General features: G+C 33.3%; 1 protein-coding gene across 1 annotated transcript; it reads right to left on the bottom strand.

Moving 5' to 3' along the window:
• Positions 1 to 17916: 17916 nt before the first annotated feature.
• LOC149531257 (hydroxyphenylpyruvate reductase-like) lies at positions 17917 to 19506 on the bottom strand. Its single transcript, XM_089810652.1, has 2 exons — positions 18998 to 19506; positions 17917 to 18548 (listed from the first exon to the last, which is right to left on the bottom strand). Exons 1-2 carry the CDS (start codon positions 19436 to 19438, stop codon positions 18030 to 18032), a joined length of 960 nt encoding a protein of 319 aa, XP_089666778.1. The 5' UTR covers positions 19439 to 19506; the 3' UTR covers positions 17917 to 18029.
• Positions 19507 to 22160: the final 2654 nt, after the last annotated feature.

Below are 22160 nucleotides of genomic sequence, written 5' to 3'. Positions count from 1 at the left end.
TATCAATTCTCCATTTTGAGCACATCCCTTTCTAGCATTTTGAATTTTTGAAGTCTCATCTTCGGTTTTGGGCATTAATTTTTTTTCCTTGTTTAGTTTTTGACATTTTCTTATCTTTAACTCTAATGTTCTCTAAATTTGAGTGTGCTTCTTTTGCAAAGATTGTACCCATCTTGTATGTTATTAACACTACAACATACGTTCATAAACAAACATATCTTACAAAGGGAAATACATTCTTTTGTACAAGTTTCACTAGTATTTCACAGATGTTCAATGTTGTTGGTTTAAAACAAGGGTCGCTAATGTGATGAATTCAAAAATTTCTCTTCTCAAGCATCACTAGTAATACCAAGATTCATAATCTGTTGATAATATTAAGGGTTAAGGGTTACAATTTAACTGTTAGTATTAGGGTTTTAATTTTCAATGATAATAGTTCTTAAATATAACTATCAATAGTTTGTTAAATTTCAATAGTTTGTTAACTCTCACTATTAATAAGTTTTCATCATTCACTATTACTTTTGGCATTTAGGTATTAATGTAATGGTTTAGGAGTCAATTTCATTTGTTAAGGGTTTCAATTCCACTAACTCATCTGTTGTTAAAATTTTTTATCAATGGGCTATTTAATTTCATTGTCATTACATTTTCATCAATCACTACTAATTTTGAGGTTTGTAGTTTAGGGTTTAATATAAGGGTTTTAATTTCACTGTTTTAGGGATTCAGTTCACTACTTAAGGGTTTTAATTTCATTGTTAAGATTTTCAATTGCATTGTTCAATGAAAATTATTTGATGGAAGAAAGTCTGGTGAATGTTAATAAAAATAACAAATTAAATTCCAAGAATAAATTTAGAGGTCAAAGTGCATCTTTGTATACTAGTTCTTATTTTATGTCACTTTACACAAATGTCTTAACAATAAAGTCATAATACATATTTTTTGTTTTCAATTTTATGCATTGGTTAACTTAAAGACTACCCTTGGCCTAGTTTAGTTATGACCCTATATCAACATAACTCATTATTTCTATGGCATATTTTGCGCCTACATTGAATATAATATGACATCAACAAAATGATGAAATTGCATATCAACTTTATCGAAAAATAGTTACCCTTAAATTATGCATTAAATTGAATTAAAAATTACCTCTATCAAATGTTTATCTTTACACAAGTCATCACAATTATAATTAAGCCGATATGCTTTGTGTGGGAGGGAAATTGATTTTTTGATGAAATTTTTGTAAGACCTCATCGATTTTATATTTTCCAATTCATGCATTTTAAAAATATCTAATTTTTGTTTTATATATTTTTAGTAAGTTTGTTATCATTGATTTATGTAAATGCAATCTTTAAATTCTTAAGACATAGTTACCCATTATTCATTGCATTTGATATTCTCTCTGGTGCATTGACTTTATTGATTGAAACTCTTTGATTTTAATTCATGTCAGCATATTTATCATTGATCTTTTGGTGAGTTTTGATTTTTTATCCAAAACATTGATTTCTATTGTGTTTGAAGGCTCTGTATTTATTTATTTTTCCTCCAGGAAACAAATTTGAAGTTATGGTATTTCATTGTGAAAAATCACAATATATTGTTGGAAAAAAGTGCAATTCCATTGCAAAAAGAAACTGCAATATAGACTTTGAAGGTCGTGAATGAAGAAGGAAGGAAGTTGCTTCCTCTCATGAGAAAATTGTTATACACATACTTATTCTGGAATGCCATGTTCCTAATGATAAAAATCACAATTTCATGATAATGTTTAAAACAATGTTCATTTTTGTGTTAATCTTATCCCATATGGAAAGGATACTTATTTTTTCACATCTTTTAATAGAGCTTTCAAGGTATCTTTTTTTTTTCTTCTGAAATCATTTAGTTAGATTTGTTTTACTTTTTTAGTTAGATTTACCATTTTTTAGATTGTATTAATTAATTATGTTTAGTTTTCTAATTAATTATATTTAGTTAACTAGTTAAATAATTGATTTTTTTTTTACATGTCAATTGTATACTTTTAATTGGAGAGCAATTTCTCTTTAGATTTTGATACAATTGATAATAGTATTTTGCACTAAATCAAAATCAATTATGTAGTTTCAATCTTTAAGATTTTTATTGTGTTATGATTTTTGTAATTGAACAATATTATAAATTACTATAAATTGCTTGTAACAAAGACACCATAAAAAGATTTTCTTTCGAGAAATAATAATAATAGATATGAATTGGATCTCAATTAATTCGATCTAAAAAGTAATTATTATTATTTTTAAATTTAATAATAATATTAATATAAATATGAATTATTTATATATATAGCCAATAGTGGCATGTTGTGATGGTTAAGTTGTTGCGTTGTTATCTTTGCCATCAAGGTTCAAATCTCATGGAGATGAGATCCCCCGTTTGTGGCTTCACTGGTTCATAGCTCCAGGTCAAAGCGTTTTTATTTCTAATTAAGTCGAAATGCTTTCTAAACATTCATCAATGTAAACTTTTACCACTTTTTAAAAAAATTGACGTGCAACTGAGTGTTCAAATTAACATTATTGTTAAAATAATTTATTACACATGTCTACAGTTACTAATCCGACTTGACAAAAAATGTTCATTCACTGGAACAAAGACATTGATTCGTGATTCAAGTAATCGCCAGGGTCGCTATAAAAATGCTGTCGCACCGGTAAATGCTATTGCTAATTATATTTGCGCTGGTCAACCAGTCGTCAAAACATTAAAGTTCTGTTATTAACTTCAATTTTTTTGAGGTAATTAAATTTAAATTTAAAATCTCATGGTAAGATGCGTTGTCGGGAACAGACTTACCAAAAGAAATGAGCGGTAAACAACATGAAATGCAGTGAATTGAAAAACATTTACTGTACTATTTGTTGGTAGGGCCGAAGACAATGCACAGTGGTCACTCATCATTTTGAGAGGACATGCGGGCGCAAACAAGGCACAAGGTGGTTTACAGAAATTTGTGAATATTTACCACATTCTTGGCTTTCATGTTGAGGTGTTTGTTTTTAGAAATGGCGGTGGGTGAACAGAGCATTTCAAGCATGTTTTGCATGATATTCGTGTTGCTATGTACATTACAGGCCCAGGGGTCAGATTCAGGTATGTATTTGATATTGTTCGAATTATTAATTTTGCTTTTATCGGGTCAGATTCAGTAACCATTTCACATTTTTCAAATAATTTTCTGGCTTCATCTTCAATTCATTTATTAATTTTAAATTTTGTTGTGCTGGTGGTGGTTATTTCTTCTTCCCCAGCTTAACCTGAATAGTAAAATTAAGACTTGGCAAACTTAAGCTTCCTTGTTATTAACTTTCAACAACTTTAGAACTTCCCGAAATGGCAGATAGCAGGCAGTAAGTTTCCATCCTTTATTGAACATTTTTGTTTTCATTTCTTGGTGGAATAAGTTTTGGACGGCAACCTTTTAACTAAAAGAGGGGTGAAAATTTTATTGAATATTAAAGAGAGCTGAACAATACAAGAAACAAAGAGAACTACATAGCTTTATCCTGGTCCACAAGTTGATCCAGCATTTGAGATAAATCAAGGGGAAGCATCCGAGGATCAAGAATGTTCCAAGCCGGCCCCTGCTCAAAGGCCCATTTAGCCAGACAATTAGCCACACAGTTCCAATCACGAGGGATATGCATAAAGGACACAGAATCCAGAGAATTGCATAACTGAATGATCTGCTAAATAACCAGAGCCAAATGCCAATCCACATGCACAAGTTTCCTATTATGCAATAAGTTCACAACCACCTGCGAGTCAGTCTCACAAATGATTCTTTTCCAGCCACGTAGACAACACTGTTCCATGGCAACCAATGGTAACCCTTGTATGGCAACCTTAAAATACTAAATTCAAAATCTATTATTTCTGGAAGCATGAACATGACTCTCTCTCTCTCTCCTTTTTTTTTCAAGGATTCCATTGTTCTACTGTCATGTGAAGGGTTAGATTCAGGCATGCATTTAATATTATTGGAATAGTTTAGTTTGCTTTTATAGGGTCAGATTCAGGTGTACATTTTATATTTGTTCAAATAAAAGTATTGACAAAATGTTCATATTAAAAGTGGTTAAAATCAGGCGCCTCTTTTACAAAAGATCATCTATAACTATAACCATAGATATCCTTAACTATAAGCCTCTAAACTATTAGAATTAGAATTTATAAGAGTTTTATTAGAATTACAATTTATAAGAGTTTTAATAGAAGCGAACATAATTATAATTATTATACTCTGACCTAAACCAAGCATGAAATAAGACATTGTTAGATAATTGTCAAGAATTTTCAAATGTTTAATTTTTGTAATAAATTGTAAATTATTTTTTATGGAATAGTTTCTGAGTTAGAAAGTATAAAAATATTATATAATTTTACTTTAGAAATCTTTGCATACAAGATCTTTTAGTATGTTTTAGTCGACATAATTTATTTATTATTTTAAGTTAATCATAGATACCACTTAATTTGTAATATAATCAATTAATTTTCAAATTTTAAGATTTAGTTTTCTATAAATATTTAACTATTTAAAAAAAATTGGAACAAAGATTTAGATATTACATTTAAAAATTATAACTAAGGTTGAAATTTATAAATTTGGACAAACCTTAGAATGTAGTCAAACCTCTAAAGATAAACTTAAACGAAGGTTTAGAAGTAATGTTAAATTTTGAATGTTAAGAGAATGCTTTGAAATAAAATATAAGTTTACAAATAAAGCTAAGTTTTATAAATAAATTCAAAGCATATACATGTAATCAATTTTGAAAAGAGTGTGTGATATGTGAGAGGGAGTGAGACAAGAGAAAGAGTGTGACATGTAAAGTAGACACTATGAGAGAGGGTGAGAGATAAATATACACAAAACAAAGAAAGTAGGTGGTAATAAAAGGAGAAATTATTAGAGGGGTAGGGGGAAGTGCGCGAAACATGAGGTAGACATATATAGAGAGAAAAATTGAGAGATAAAGTGATATGAGGGAAGAGACATGAGAGATAAGGGGATAAAAGGAAAGAGACATGCATTTAAAAATAAGATAAGGAGATGAGGGTAAGACATGAAGTAGACACCAAGAGAGATTGTGAGAGGTAAAGAAACATGAGACAATGACAATGGGTGGTAGTAATAAGAGGGGATGACAAAGATAGAGAGAGATAGGGGGGAGAAGAGGAAGAGGGTGAGATAGATGAGATATCCATAGAGAGATAATTTTATCTAAGATAATGAGGCATGAGGGAGGGGAGATGTATGTGTGCGAGCGAGAGAGAGAGAGAGAGAGAGAGAGAGAGAGAGAGAGAGAGAGAGAGAGAGAGAGAGAGAGGAGAGGTTAACACATAGAGAGCTCAAGAGCTCGAGAGCTCAAGAGAGCTCAAGAGAGAGAGATACAAATGTATATGGTAATAAGGGTAGAAATGGTATGAGGGGGTAGGAGATATGATACATGGAGATGAGGTAGAAAGGGACAATTGTGATAGGGAAAGAGATGAGGTATATAGAAAAAAATAAGGAGATGAGGGTAAGACATGAAGTAGACACCAAGAGAGATTGTGAGAGGTAAAGAAACATGAGACAATGACAATGGGTGATAGTAATAAGAGGGGATGATAGAGATAGAGAGAGAAGGGGCGAGAAGAGGAAGAGAGCAAGATAGATGAGATATCCATAGAGAGATAATTTTATCTAAGATAATGAGGCATGAGGGAGGGGAGATGTGTGTGCGCGTGCAAGAGAGAGAAAGAATGGGATATATATATATATATATATATATATAGAGAGAGAGAGAGAGAGAGAGAGAGAGAGAGAGAGGTAATTAGGGTATAAATGGTATGAGAGGGTAGGAGATAGGATGCATGGAGATGAGGTAGAAGGAGACAATTACGATAGGGAAAGAGATGGGATAGATAGAAAAAAATAAGACAAGGAGATGAGGGCAAGACATGAAGTAGACAGCAAGAGAGATTATGAGAGGTAAAGAAACATGAGACAATGAGAGTGGGTGGTAATAATAGGAGGGGATGACAAAGATAGAGAGAGATAGGGGAGAGAAGAGGGAGAGGGCGAGAGACATGAGATAGAAATAGAGAGAGAATTTAAGAGATAAAGAGGCATGAGGTAGGGGAGATGTGTGTGTGAGAGAGAGAGAGAGATAGGGTTAACATAGAGAGATTATAAGAGAGAGAGAGAGAGAGAGAGAGAGAGAGAGAGAGAGAGAGAGGCATTTGTGAGGGAGAGTAAGAGAAGGAGAGGGTAAGAGGTAGTGGGGAATAATAGAGATGGAGTAGAGAGAGAGAGAGAGAGAGAGAGAGAGAGAGAGAGAGAGAGAGAGAGAGAGAGAGAGAGAGAGAGAGAACAGGATGATATTGTGAGAGGAGGAAGGGGAGAGCATTAAAGTGATAAATTAGGGAGATAGATATGTATGGGATAGAGAGAAAATGAGAGTGTGAGAAGAGGGAGAGGGTGAAAAACAAGACGGAGAGGGAGAGAGATAAAATGAGAGTGTGAGAAGAGGGAGAGGGTGAAACACTAGAGGGAGGGAGGGAGCACACGCGCGCGCGCGCGCGCGTGTGTGTGTGTGTGAGAGAGAGAGAGAGAGAGAGAGAGAGAGAGAGAGAGAGAGAGAGAGAGAGAGAGAGAGAGAGAGAGAGAGAGAGAGAGAGAGAGAGAGAGAGAGAGAGAGAGAGAGAATAATTATAGTAGGGGATAGATGGACATGATGATGGGGGAATGAAGAGGGGAGAAAAAAGAAAGAGAGAGGGAGAGGGAGAGGAAGCAAGGGAGGGGGCAGAGGGAGAGAGAGAGATTGTATTAGGCGGGAGAGATAATGAGGGGACAGATTTGGGAAAAAGGCATGAGAAGTGGAGAGATGCAATAGAGAGAGAGAATTGAGATTGGAAGATCGATGAGGTAAAGAGAAAGATAATAATTAGGGCATGAAATAGATAAACATGGAGAGAGAGAGAGAGAGAGAGAGAGAGAGAGAGAGAGAGAGAGTAATTTCAATTTTAAATTTAATTTTAATTACTTTAAGAATATTTTTATTTTATTAATTATTATACATGTGGTAATACATTTTCTATTTTCAAAGGGAATTTATTGTATTAACTATATTTTTGAAGTGAACATATAAAATATCATATTTTTAATAACTATAATTTACTCTTATAGAATAACAATAATTTAATGTCTTTCATTTTGCGTTGTGACTACTACTAGCTTATATATATTATATATATACAAAATAAGCCAAGAAATATCCTTCTCGAGGTGCCTATTTTCATAATCTCACTCAGTGCAATAGGTGCCTCGAGAAGGATATCTCTCGGCTTATATATATATATATATATATATATATATATATATATATATATATATATATATATATATATATATATATATATATATATATATAAGCTAGTTCTATGACACTAACATACCTTAATAATTTTGATTTTAGATTTTCAGTTTATCCTATCACATTAAAAAGAAATATTAAAGATTTATCTTATGCTTCTTAATTTTTCACATGTGTCATTGTCATTCAAAGGTCTAAATGAAACTCTCCATCTAACGTACTTGAGAGTGATTAATATCCCAAAAAATATTTTCCTTTCAACTTTAAAAATAAATATTAATCAATCCACATTAGCTTTATTTCTTTCTTACCTAATGCAACAACTTCTTGGCCTTTGGTTTTTTTCTTTGGGTGGACACTTTTCCTATGTCAGAATCATAAGCCTTCTCAAAAGTTAAAAGTTTTTTCAGCTCTGAGTCCATAATTTTTTTTTATATTGAAAAAATGCAATTTACAAAAGAAAGAAGAGTAATTCATAGAGAATTGCATGAAAGAATGAAGAAAACATTATAATAGTCCAGAGAAACAAGAGGCAATACAACCCATAGAGGTACATAGAGAAGAGTACACATTTTCAAATACAATTTATCAGAATCTGAATAAGAGGCTGAAGACTATGAAGCACCCCAATTTGCCAATTCTTGATTAGCTGAACTACTTGGTGCTGGATACATTGGACCTGTGTTGTCATGGCACTCTTCTTGGAACTTGCCTGCAGTTGAGTGAAAATAGAAGCAAAACAATAAAATATGTTTGAAGAAAGTTTTAGAATTGCAAATTCTTGATGATTATAGGAGTTATCAAAACCTTCTTTACAACAGACTCTCCAGATGTACAATAGGATAGCTTGTCAAACACTTTCAGCAATGACATTATTTTGAAACCCAACTCCAAGTAAAGCCTCCTTCTAGTTAAGGTAATGCCAAAAGATAGCAGGAAGACAATGAAAAATAGAGTTCCATAACTTCTTCGCAAAAGAACAACCCTGAATGATGTGACACATGTCTTCATATTTTTTTGCAAAAAGGACAATTAATGGGATTAACCATGATACATTTCAGCTTGCTACCAACTCGTAACTTGAAATGTAATATTTTCCAAGCCATTAATTGTGCCTCTGTCTTAATCTTTGACTTCTAAATTTTAGCTGAGAGTTTTGCCCAAAACTTTTCACTAAATTTACAATTCCATTTTCTGCTCAGCCACTCAGACTTCATGGGAAGATTAGGTAGCAGCTGTAAACATATTTTCTTTAAAGGAAAAGACAAGAAAGGAAATGTTGAAAGCCATAGCTAGTCTTTGAAGAAATTGCATTGAATTGGGGTACACAGTTTCATAGACAATTCTGGAGGCACTAGAGATTCCACAAATATAAAAAATGATTTGTATTTATTGTTTAGATGAAATTGGGCTCTAATGACATCCCATGGCAGCCAATCTAAATTGTTGAAGTCCCAAAAATCTCTCACCATGTTAATGCCTTTTTTGGACAGCAAATAAGATAATTTAGGAAAACTCAAGGCCAAAGGCTGATCATGATACAATATATGTTTGTTCCATCAAATAGAAGAAGTGGAAAAGCTGAAACCATGTTTGAGAGAACCATCGCTCCATTTTAAATGATGGCTGACCCTTTGCCAAGCTTTCCAAATTGATTGGAGAGAAGGTGAGGCCTTAATAGAAAAGAAACGAGAACGAAGTAAATTTTCTAGCCACCCCACACCTTGCCATTTGCCTCTAACCGTGGCAAGGATTATCCTATTTTGAACAAGAACTTTCCAAGGTTCATCCCCTTTAGTAACTCTAATAATCCATTTCGCTGCCCAGCAAGACCCCTAGGTTTTCGGGTCAATTAATCCCAAGCCTCCTCTATGTTTTGGTTGTATGCAATGAGACCAAAATGTAGATATAAACCCCTTACTTCCATCCCATTTAGTACATAAAAAATGTCTAATGATTTTAATTAATTCCTCATAACTTTTGTTGGAGGGTACCCAGCTGGATGAATAATAAACATGAGTGGCCAGAAAAATCTTATTAGCAACTTGGATTTTCCTAGCAATAGAAAGAAATTTATTACCCCGATTAAAAAGTTTGGCTTTAACTCTATTAAGATACCAAGTCCACGTATCAGAGAGAGTGACTCCCAAGCCAAAGGGAATCCCGCGATATCTCATAATCTCACTATGCTTAATATGCTTCCATTCATGTGGAATCCAATGGGGAATAGGCCCATCTCGAATCATCAAAAAGTATATTTTTTCATGAGCTAGCTTAGAGCTAGAGACAACATAATATATTTCCAAAACATCCATAGTATTAGAGATCTCTTGCTCAGAATTTTGCAGAAATAATAAGTTGTCATCAACATAATGCGAGTTAATAACAACATCATTTTGAGGAATAGAAATGCTTGAGATGAGTTTCAGCTTCCATGCACCTTGTAACATTTAGCCTAATGCATTTTCAGTTAGCACATAAATATAAGGGGCAAGAGGACATCCTTGATGAATAGATCACTAAAGAGGAAAAGGATCAGTTATCATATTATTGATAATGATTCAAGAGTTAGCATCTTGAATTAACATATGAACATGAGCTTGAAGTTTAGGATTGAACCCAAACCATTTGAGCATGTTCAAAATAAAATTCCTCCAGATTCTATCATAAGCCTTATCAAAATCAAGTTTGACAAGAATAACATTCTGACAAGTTTGTGGGGCCCATTCGCATGTTTCCCAAGCTAAAATCAAATTATTAAGAATATATCTACCAGCAATAAAACTAGTTTGTTTAGGTTGAACAATTTCTTGCACCACTAGTTCAATCCTATTAGCAAGAGCTTTTGCAATAATTTTGTAGGAAGTATTCAAAAGTGTAATGGGATGCCAACTTGAAATGGAATCTTCATTTTTCCCTTTGGGAAAAAGTTTTATTATACCACCATTAATAGTGGGACCTGTAGGGCCCATTTACCGTTGCACCAAAAGCCATGACTGTTAGTGAACATGGAACACCACATAATTAACCACTTGTGGGCAGGGGAGCGCGTCGCATCACCCAACAATCTCCCCCTCGACGCGCATACCAGGTGCTTACGCGGGTCGGGAAGGCACCGGGGAGATTTGAACCCATGACCAGGCCAAAACCAGGCTCTGATACCAATTGTAGGGCCCATTTACCGTTGCACCAAAAGCCATGACTGTTAGTGAACATGGAACACCACATAATTAACCACCTGTGGGCAGGGGAGCGTGTCGCATCACCCAACAGGACCCAAGGATCCTCTCTCAAAGGCTTCTAAGTATAAGTAATAAAAGTCTTCTTTGATGTGTTCCCACATTGCTTTGTAAAACTCCATAGGAAGCCCATCACTGCTCGAACATTTATAAGGAGCCATATTAAAAAGAGCATTTTCCAGCTCTTCCAACGTGAGGATTCTATCAAGGTATCAGCTGTAATCAATAGCTATATGCTTAGGAATGTAAACTTTAACAATATCTTCTAGAACATCTTGAATGTTTGGCCATTGATCATCTTTGAATGGATGTTCATAAATTTTTTTAAAAGCTTTACATATTTCAACCGAGTTAATAAGAAGAGAACCAAAATTGTCTTTAATGGCACCAATCTTTTCCTTTTTGTGTTTATAATTGAGATAATTAAAGAAATATCACATACCCTAATTACCTTCTTTTATCCAATGTAATCTAGATCTAATTTTGGCTCCTTGACCTTTATAATTGTCCATCTTATGCAATTGGTTTTCAATAGCAGCAACGACATATTGAAGGTTTATGTTATTAGAGTCGGCACTAAGAAGTTTTCTTGCATGTGCAAGTTTACCTGGAAGAGATCTTTCTTTACGCTTTCACTGCTAGGCCATTTTTTTTTTCTTCGAAAGATCGAAGAAAATTAGTGCATTAAGAAATGGCAAGACACCACTCAATCAATCCAAGAATCTCCTTCTTTGGGTTTAGGAAGAGAATTCCAAATCTCCTCAAGGACAGCAAGGCAAGTAGGATTCTTTAAATGAGAAACATTTAGTTTGAAAGGGAGGGAACTCTCAGAAGTTAAGTTTTGAGAAAAAGTAATGCTACACACAATGGGGAAATGATCTGAAAGAGTAGAAGACTAATCCACTTGAACACAAATCCTTGACGGATCATAAATCAAAGGGAGACTAGAGGAAACATAAAACATGTCCAACCTACTCAGTTTTCTACTATCTCCCATTTTGTAGTTGGACTAGGTATACTAGTTCTTTGAATGGCTAGCAAACTTGTCATGAATGGGATCAGTCACACCAATGTAGTTACAATAGAACAACCAACTATCAAACTCATCCCTACTAAGCTTTAAAAGATTATTCTAGCTACGATCATGAGAATATTCAACCATATTAAAGTCTCCTCCTAAAATCCAATCAGCATTGCGTAAATTATTAGCCAACCAATCTCAAAGAGAAACTCTCTCTTTAACAAAATTGGAGGCATAAATATAACAAAATCCTATAAGCTTTCCATTAACAAGAGTAAGGACCCAAGGACAACTGTGGGAGGGATCTTCCCCTTTGTCAATGATATATTTTGAAACCCAAGGAGCCATCCCAATGACAACACCACCTTTACCATCCGAGTGAGCCGTATGAAGAAAGGTAGCATCTTTCCAAATATTATGTAAAGAAGTGTTAAGTCTAATGTCATTGATTTTGACCTCTTGGAGAAAAACAACATCAGGTTTCCACTTATTCACCATCTCTTTAACTTTATATTTTCGATGAGGGAGAGAAATCCCTTTGACATTCCAAGAAAGTAACTTAAGCTTCATGAGATAGGGGAGAGACATCACCTTGAGCCAGCACATTGAAACTATTATCAAGGGTCAAATCATGTTCTTTGAGGTCTAGACTCCTAGAGGTAGAAGGGGATCTGTATGTGGATTGAATTTGAAGAGTTTGGGAATCAGAAGAGAGTGGTTGGGGAGAAGTATGAATCAAGGGGAAGAAGATGGTTTGGAAGAAGATGGAGAAGATGGAGAGGGTGAGGAATGGGGAGAGGATATGAGTCATGGAGAGGGACGAGTGGCAGGGGTGCGAGAAAAGACTAGAGGTTCTTTCCTCTTCCTCACAACCCTCCAACCATCTGACATGACAATATATTTATATGAAGGGGCATAATCACTAGACACATCAAAATGAGTAGAGGGGATGGGGGAAGGAGGAGGGGAACTGTTAGTGGCAACTGGAGCATGAGGATGAGCAGGATTACTGGGTGGCAAGGTCTGAGGCATTTGAGCCATTTTTTTTTCCTGATGGGATAATCACGAATCAAATGGCCTTCCTATCGATAATAGAAACATGCATTTGGCTTATTCAAATAAACGATTGGCTGGTCTAGTTCAAACCTAGGACCAAATAACTTAATGTTTTCAGGTAGAGGGTTATTTATATCAACTTCCACACATGCTCTAGGATGCACCCTTAGACTTGAAAACTTGACCGAGTTATGTTTGCACCAAATGACTCTACCTAAGTGAGACCCAATGTCTTTCAAAAATGGTCTGAAAGCTAAATTGAGAAAAGAAAATTCAACCCACATAGGGTAGTGAGAACGAGAAGGCCCTTCAGGATGAAAATTAAAAGTCTAGGCTTATAGGTAGCAGATTTGTCCACATATAACCCAGGTGCCATACTGTAAAACAACCTAGGCATGTTTAGATGATTTAAACATACAAGAGACATACCCTTTTCCTAAACCTCTTAAAACCTAAATCTCCCATCCCCGACTTTCCCAATTAAAACGGGCCCATTTATAGAAGTCTACCTCAGAGGGGATGCCCTTAATAAAAAATAAGATTACAATTTTGTTTTGGCATTCATCAATAACTTCTACAACGCCATCAGGAAGTTGAATTTCTAGAACTTTACTAGACTTTTGGTCAGTTTGTTCCTTTGGAATCTCCATATCCTTGTTCGCTCCATGGTTTTCATCCCTTTATTCCTCTAAAATCTCCATTTCTTTTCCCACACAGATCGTATCTCCTTTGTTTTTTGATTGATTTTTCTGTTGTTCTTCCACTGTATTAGCATTTTCCTCCTCCATTGTCACATTTTGACTACTCCCCATCAGTCTCGCCTCAGCCTTTAGGCGCATTGTAATGGACATATGGATAGGGCTCACCAAACACAGCTAGGGTTTGTATAGGAAATATGTAGAGTGCTCCCGGCCAGTTCCATCTCAATCCTGACAATTTTGTATCTTCAATCCCAATAGGTGATAATTGCCTAGATAATGCTATGTGAAGAGTTGTTTAACTCCCGAGTCCATACCTTTACTTTTGAAAGAATGATCTATGAAATCCAAACTTGTTTCTATATTTTTTTTTCACTTTTCTCCTAGCTTGGTCTTTTAAAGTCTTCGTTGTCTCCCTTCTCTCGTGTCTATCTCTTTCAATTTTCACTAGTTTTTGGTTTTGATAGTTGCAATAGGAGAGCACTTTTCTCGTGAGTAAAATTGGTTTCATTAAATTGCTATGTATTCATTTTAGAAAGCTAGGTTTAAAAATTAGCTTTTGTTAATTTATGTAGTTTGAAAAATACAATTAAGGTCTCAAAAAGACAAATGAGAATTGCATGTGAAGTTTTGTAACATCCATATGAGTTTAATAAGAAATAAGAACATTTGTCTCTTATTTTTATAGTAAAATTATGATTTGATAATAAACAAGAACATTAGTCTCTTATTTTTGTAGTTAAATTTTGTATATTTCTTTCTTTTCACAAACTCTACCTTTTTTAGGTCACTATTCTTTTTTCAAGTATGGGGCGTTTACATTAGTGCATGTCTCTCATTAGAACTTTGAAAATTTATATTCTTTTCATAATTTTTATGGAAAGTATTGGGGGTCTATTAGTGCATGTCACTCATTAGAACTTCAAACATATTTTTATATGGTTGTTTTCAATATATTTATATACTATATGAGGTTCAAGAGATGGGGTAATGTTGTAATCTCTGCACATATATAGGTGAGTTTGAATAGCTAACATTACTTCCTTAGTGATTTGTTAATTATCAGAATAAATAGTACTGTAAACTGCCTAAGTTTATGCTTTTGTGAGATATTCAACCTAGCTAGCTTTCTTGTCTTTTAAGGAGATGAAGTTAGGTAGGCTATCACCAAAATTCTCTTTCTTGAAAATGTATGATGCTTCATTACACTTTTTAAGTTTTGATTGTTCTAAACATATTTTATCATGTAATTAGCCAAATTTTCATTTTTGAAAAATGAATGACCATTGAAACATTGGACTTATCATTCTTGAACATTCTTGAAAATGAAGGACATTGGAAATATTGGACTTCAGCTATCAAAGGCTTTTTTCTTATTTTGGTAAGCTATCACTAAACTTCCTTTTCTTGGAAATGAATTAACACTTGAAGCATTGAGCCTCAAGTTTTTTTATTTTTGGATATTTGAAGTAAAGCAGTAGACATGGAGTTTACAACTCCATAGGTTATCAGTTAACAATGTTTCTAAAAATTGATTGACAGTTGAAACATTGGATCTTACAAGTTGTTTAGTTTTCCAAGAAGAAAAATGTTGATGTTAAAATTCTATGATATAAATATCTTAGTTATTGAATATTTGAAGTATGAATTTTCCAATTTAATCAAATATAAAATTACACACTTGTGTGTTCCTTGTGAGGTTCAAATTTTCTACTATAGGACAACTATAAAATTTGGTTGGTTACTTCTCCTACAATACAACAACAAAGTGCCGAACTTGCAATGTGAGTAAATATCTTCAAGAAAATGTTACTTGTCTATTATTCTTTTGCTACCAATTTAATTTATAGTAAGAAAGGAATTTAAGTATATGCAACTGCAACCCCAAATAGAATATATCTTACTACAAACACTGTCCAATTTAAATTAATTTCACAATGGACAAAAACAAAGAATTAAGCTGTGCATCATTTAAGTTAGTAGTTCTCACAAAATGATCAGTACATAAGTATAGACAACATACAAGCGTTAAAAAACTATTTCTCACTAAAAAATGTGTAAGTTGCAAAAACAAGTTGTATTTAATACATAAAATTGTAATAAAGAATTATATATTGGGTTTTTTTTGTCTTCCAAAAAACGAATCTAGGTAGGACATTTTCTATAGAAGAATCCAATTTAAAATTTAAAATTGGCCAATTTCATAAGGATAGGGAAATTTAAGAGGAGAATTGGTGAAATTATCCTTGTATTTGAAATATTTAGAGACCTAAGAAAAATAAATTGCTCGCATCATATCATATCATAAGCTTCCATGACCTATCCGTATTAATAAAAGCATTTGTTAATTTTTTAAAAATTAAAGAAAGCAAGAGGCCTGCATCGAGAAGACCAGTAACAACAATCATGGTCACATGGGAGGGCACAAGATATCACTTATATGATAGTTTAAACAAAGACTCATTGTATCCCTAATTCTTAAAAAGGCCAAAGGCCTAAGAAGTTGTAATTATAACTCAGTGTGGTGATAAATTTTTCATTACTTCTCCACAAGTGGCACGTGAGTACTACCACCTCTCCGATCAATCATAATTATAAACATTTCTTGAAAAATGTGCAAAATGAGATTGATTAAAAAATGTTGCCTTATTGATTAATCCAATTCTAAAAAATCAACCTTAATATTTTGTGTAAGCTTTCCATAAGGTCTCAATTATTTTTCCTTCCACTTCTAATTATTACTCAAATCCTTCCTTTTTTTCCTCAACTCATTTGAAATCTCCGTCCTAACTCAACTTGTCCCTAACTCCCTCATTGAAATTTTCATTACACTTAAAAAAAATCATAGTTTTCTGATGAAAATTTTCCTCCCTTTCCATAAAGGTGAGGATATTATCTCGTTGAGTTGTCATGTTTTGCCAATCAAATCTTAGAATTTAGATATATAAAACAAAAATATAGACTAGTGTGAGGCTTTTGCCAAACCACCAAGAACTAGGAGCAATAAAAGTTGACCCAAATTTTGAATAAACATCCACACCAATGTATCTATTCGGTTCTATTTAGTGGATTATGGAACTCAATAATGCTTACATATTTGCTCGGGTAAAACATGTTGTGCATCATAGGTTTCTTGGTTGAGTGGAAGTAATGTTATTAGTTACAGGGGCAGCCTAGCTATATGAACATCCATTGAAGTATGAAAGCAATTTTCTGTCAAATATCAAATATCGTACTTGTAAATATGCAAGCAAAATGTGGAAGAATACATAATGTCTATTATGTATTTGGCAAAATACAATCTCATGGACCGCCATTATTGTAGGATCTTCACATAATGTAATTGTTGTAAATGCCTTGAAACTTTTAAGTAGATGCAATTAGCTAGTGTGAGCTCAGACTATCAATCTTTTCTAGTATCCTTCTAGCCTATATGAAAATGAAAACTTTGTTACAAGTAATGGGCATTTATTAAAGAATGATAAAGAGTGGATGAAGGTTGTAAACAAGGGAAATGCTTAATATTCAAATAAGGGAAAAACCATGATTTCAACAAAGGAAACCCTAATTTTGAAGGTTAAAAGTTCAGGTTGTCCATTAAACACTCTAAAACTACACAATGGGTAAAGAAGTCTATAAATATTTTTCATGTTTGGCTAAGAATTCATAAGAGGAATCTACTTTAGAGCTACATAATATGAGATTTGTGATGTGTCAAAGAAGTGCAAGCACAAGGCCCCTGTAGAAGCTTGTAGAACCTTCATGGCAAACTATCTAAGGGCTATTTGGAGTGATCCTAGGTAGAAAACCTAACTAGAAGATAAAAATCCTACAAATATTTCAGATGTTTTGAAAATTCATAGAGATTTCTATTTTGGGAACAAATTATAAAGTTCAACAACATAATCAATTTTTAACCAGAAATTTTAAATGACGAAAAATGTATACATTATATCAGATTTCAAAATTATGGCACAATTTTTTGTTTTCAAGAAAAGTAAATGATTGGGAGAACAATAAAAAGAACACCTTTTATTGTTGTAGCATCTAACAACCCTTCACCTTCTGTAAATTAATCTCTACAATTTCATAAATAACTAAAAAAACCCACATAGTGATCTTGTCTATTCCACTCAAATTTGGGGGAAAGATTAGTAACCCATTAGCAAAAGAAAGATGCACTGATTAACCCCATTGAAGAACATTAAAGGGCAAAATGAGAATAACTTATAGACATAACATGGCACAAGTCAATAACAATGTAGAATAATAACATATGCTCTTCATATGCTAGTTGTTATCTTGAACTATCGTCTCCAAGTACCAAAAAAATGTTGAAATAGCAATCAAAAGCTAGAGTCTCCTGCCTTACGGACTAACAGTATCAAAATCTTAATTCTTCCTCGTATAAAAAAGAGTAACGCAGTAAATTGTATAAAATCAAAGTTTAGTCCAACGTATAAAATGAAATCACAAGCTTAAACTCTAAAAAGATAAGATATGTAAAACTTCATTTACAGAACAGTTGAATAGCTTCCACAAATAATACATTATAGTCCCACATTAAGTTTTAGCCAAGTTTTGATTTTCATTAAGGTACAGGGGTGAGCAAAGGTTGTTCCAAGAAGTGTGCCACAAGATTCCCAACAATAAGATCTGCCATTGCCTTCCTCGTTTCCCACGTTGCGTTTCCTATATGCGGCATCAAAACCACATTTTCTAAGCTATACAGTTCTTCAGGAACATGAGGTTCATTCTCAAAAACATCTAGACCAGCACCTTGAATCCGACCTTCCATTAGAGCCTTCACCAATTCCTTCTCATCTACAAGGGCACCCCGACCTATATTCACAAGCGTGCCTTTCGTTCCCAATGCATCAAGAACAGACTTCTTGATGACGTGGTGAGTATCTTTTGTTAAGGAACATGCCAAAACAAGTATGTCACTGCTAGCTGCAAGGTCTACAACATTTGAATGGTACATGAAAGATACATCAGGCTTTTTAGACCTTGAGTAGTAGGCAATACTGCAGCCAAAAGCTTCTGCCCTCTTAGCTATGGCTGAACCAATACGCCCAAGCCCAACTATTCCAACACGCTTTCCACTTACCTGCATAAACACTATTAGGAAATAAGTATAACAATAATCTAGAATTTTGAAGGTGGTTTATGTTCCAAATGAAAACATTAGAAAGTAAAATGATATCAGATTTATCTGAGAACTGTAATCTGTGACATCGATAAACCAGTTCATCTTCATTTTGTAATCTCTTTCAATAAAGCAATTTCTCTTCCTCCCTCTAAAGAATTACAGTCTACAGTTTCTGAAAGATTGTATATTTATGCCGAATTCCTAGCCCTTTACACACAAAGAACTTATTTTATGATTCTAATGAATCAGAATCTACAATTTTTGAAAGACTCTATATATATGTCGAACATTGTGATTTAACAGCGGATTCATATAATATGACGAAAACCTTTCTGCATTTTACCAAACCCTACTGAAGAGGGGGGAAAAAGGGCAAACAATAAATTGTAATGCAGTGAAACCCTTACCTTGGTCGTTAACATGTAATCTCCCTTTTCCGGCCAGAATTGGCGGCGAACAAAGCGATCAGCAGCCGAGATGTGGCGCAGAGAGTCGATCATGAGAGCCACGGCTAGATCTGCGACATCATCAGTCAAGACATCGGGAGTGTTTGCCACCGCAATATTTCGGTCCCTGCACTTTTGTAAATCGACATTGTTGAATCCAACGCTGTTGGTGACCACAATCTCCAACCGGGGAAGCGAATCGACGAGCTCTGCATTCATGCCGGCCTTTGTATTGCACACCGCGCCTCGGATCGAATGCGAATGTTCTGCAAGAAATGCCTCTCGATTTTGAACTTCCCAGAGCTTGAATGTTGTAAATTTGCGGTCCAGAGATTCGATCATATATGGAAGGAAAGGGTATGTGAGTAGAATTCCCACCTGTTTCAGTCCTCCTTCCCCCATTTCTTCTCTGCTTTCTTAGTACACTATCAGTGGAATGGGCGGACAGAAGCTTTTCAATATGTGAAGGATTTGGGCTAAGCTCCGACAAAACCGTACAAAAGATTAATTTTTACTAAATTTTTTGTGTCCCTCATCTCATTATTTTTGTGGTTTTATATAAAATATAGACGATGTTGAAAATCTAGTGAAAATATGTTGTTTTGCAGGGAGTTAGTGGCCTGTTATACAAAAATATGTATCACACAAAATAACTTATTTTGGTCATCATGATCTATTTGCCATACATATTATGTATGGCACAAAATAACTTATATTGGGCATCATGATCTATTTGCCATACATAATGATATAGATGCTTTATTTTATTACAATTGATTTAAAAAAATGATCAAAGATGCGTTATGATTCATGTATAGATGTTGCTATTCACAACACTTGTAAAGTTTATTACAAACTTTTAAATATATTTACTATTCTTTCTTGCTACTCTCATGACGAGACTCACATTTTTGTTAGAACTTTTAATAAGTACATTATTTGTAAGATTACAATTAAATTGTAAATAAATTTACTTGTTATGAGGGCAAAAACCAGTTGTAACCACTCAACTCTTTTGGATTTGTTTATTTACTCTATGTCAATGTGCAATATTGAGATATTTTATTAAAAGTGAAGTAGAGTTCACAATAGAATGTCCAAGACATAATAACACACAAACAATGTTCTTTAGACATCATGACCTATTTGTACTATGGATTGTTTATTTATTTTTATTTTAAGTAATTAAAATTTACAATCAAAAGTACATTATTAACATTCTATATATATTATCACTAATAATAGTTGTAAAATTTAAGAGGATATCACTTCTTCGTAACATGTTCTATCATGATGAAATGCCAACTATAATATATTTTTTGGTACAGTCATGATGAGACCCATATTTTGTTAGAAATTTCAAGATATGTAGCTTGCAAGGATTGTTATAAATTTTTTAGTTTGAATCAAAGTTGAGTTGTGAGAATGTAGAGTTCAATTGATATTAAAAAATTTATTGCATTGTTCCCCATCTCATATTTTGTACTTGATTCCATTTCATTGGCAATATTGTTGTTCCCTTTGCTCTGTCTCGCCACACCTTAGGTTTATGGTAAAGAATTTTAATATAATACTAAATGTGTAAGAGTTTATCCATGGATTCCATGAAAATATTTAAGGGATTTTTCTCAGTGAATCCCACATAAGTCCTTAGAGTTTTGAAGATATCTTATTTTGCATGTCTTTATAGGAGAAATCAATTGGACCTATATAGCCCATTAAGCTATTAATTAAAATATGCATTCATGAGTTAATTTTAAATATTTTCAATAAATCAAGCAACATCTAACCTTCATATAAAATGTAATGAGATGTTTTCAATTAAATTCCACTGGGTCGATATAATTGATTAAGTTAATTAAATACTTGGAAAATTAAGGATGCACATTTAAAGTGATGGACCTTTGTGCAATAGAGTGTCATGCCAAATGAAGTGGTGCCTACTTTTATGTTTTATATAGGATTATATAAATATTATTAGATTTAATTTGTCATAATAAGATTTAATTTTGTATAGTTTTAAAGGTTGATATGCACATGGTGTTTTTAAAATTGCACAAGCTTAATTTTAAAGTTTAAAATGTCTTTCTACAGGACACTTCTAATCCAACCCTTTCTTAGTTTATTGATTCATGTATTGATTTTTTATTTTTTATTTTTTAAAGGATGTAGATATTGATGGAAGGTAAGGCTAATTATTGTTGTTTGTCACATTTAAAGGTTACAATTGTTAGGATTCAGGTTTACAAACAAAAAAAACCCTCTTGCATGGATTGGAAATGAGACACATATGAATAAATATTCGAAAGAAGGGTTTTATACCATCGAAGAACAAAGAATATGGACCATTAATAAACATAAACATACTAGGAGGTTTAATAGATGAATGAAGGTCATCTTAAGGAAATGGTTCATAAGGGGCCATGATAATAAATATTATAATAATACCAAATTAGAGGGTTGATAGATTAATAATTAATTAAAGAATTCCTAACTATTAATTAATAAATTTAAATATACACACACATTAAAAAATAAGAACATATTTTATCAATTTTTTAATAACGTGTAGCAACGAGTATACTATTCCCCTTTCTATATTAGTAGTAAAGAAACTAGTACAATTAGTATAAAAATAATAAGAATATAATAGATCAAATTATAGAGTAATATATTTTTGAAATAATAGTAACTATGTGCTAAAATGTTGACACACTTCTATGAATCATTATATCCAAGATTACTCAAGAATGAGGTCTCAAATGGCGACTCATAGCTCTCTATTCATGGAGTGCAAGGGTTTGTAAGGTAGGCCCTCAGTTTGACCTAGTTTGTGCCCGTGTAAGTACACCATAAAATGAGAGAATCAAGGATCAAAATATGAATTCAAATGGAGATACAAGCTAATCTAAATGATAACAATGCAAGAAAAGAAATCTAATCTGTGAAAGGAAATACAATGCAATATTAATCTATGAAAACAAATATGACTAACATAATATGAAAATGCAAGGATGAAACCTGATGATGGAAGCCATAGATGCAAGAGAGAATAAGACAAGAAGAGAGAAATTGCAGTGAAGTTCCAATGTCCAAACCCTAAGGCTCAAACCCTAATGCTCAA

The sequence above is a fragment of the Cupressus sempervirens genome, chromosome 11 (assembly GCF_028749045.1).
Source record: "Cupressus sempervirens isolate cs-2001-9-10 chromosome 11, ASM2874904v1, whole genome shotgun sequence".
NCBI lineage: Eukaryota > Viridiplantae > Streptophyta > Pinopsida > Cupressales > Cupressaceae > Cupressus > Cupressus sempervirens.
This window is presented reverse-complemented; position numbering and strand designations above follow the sequence as displayed.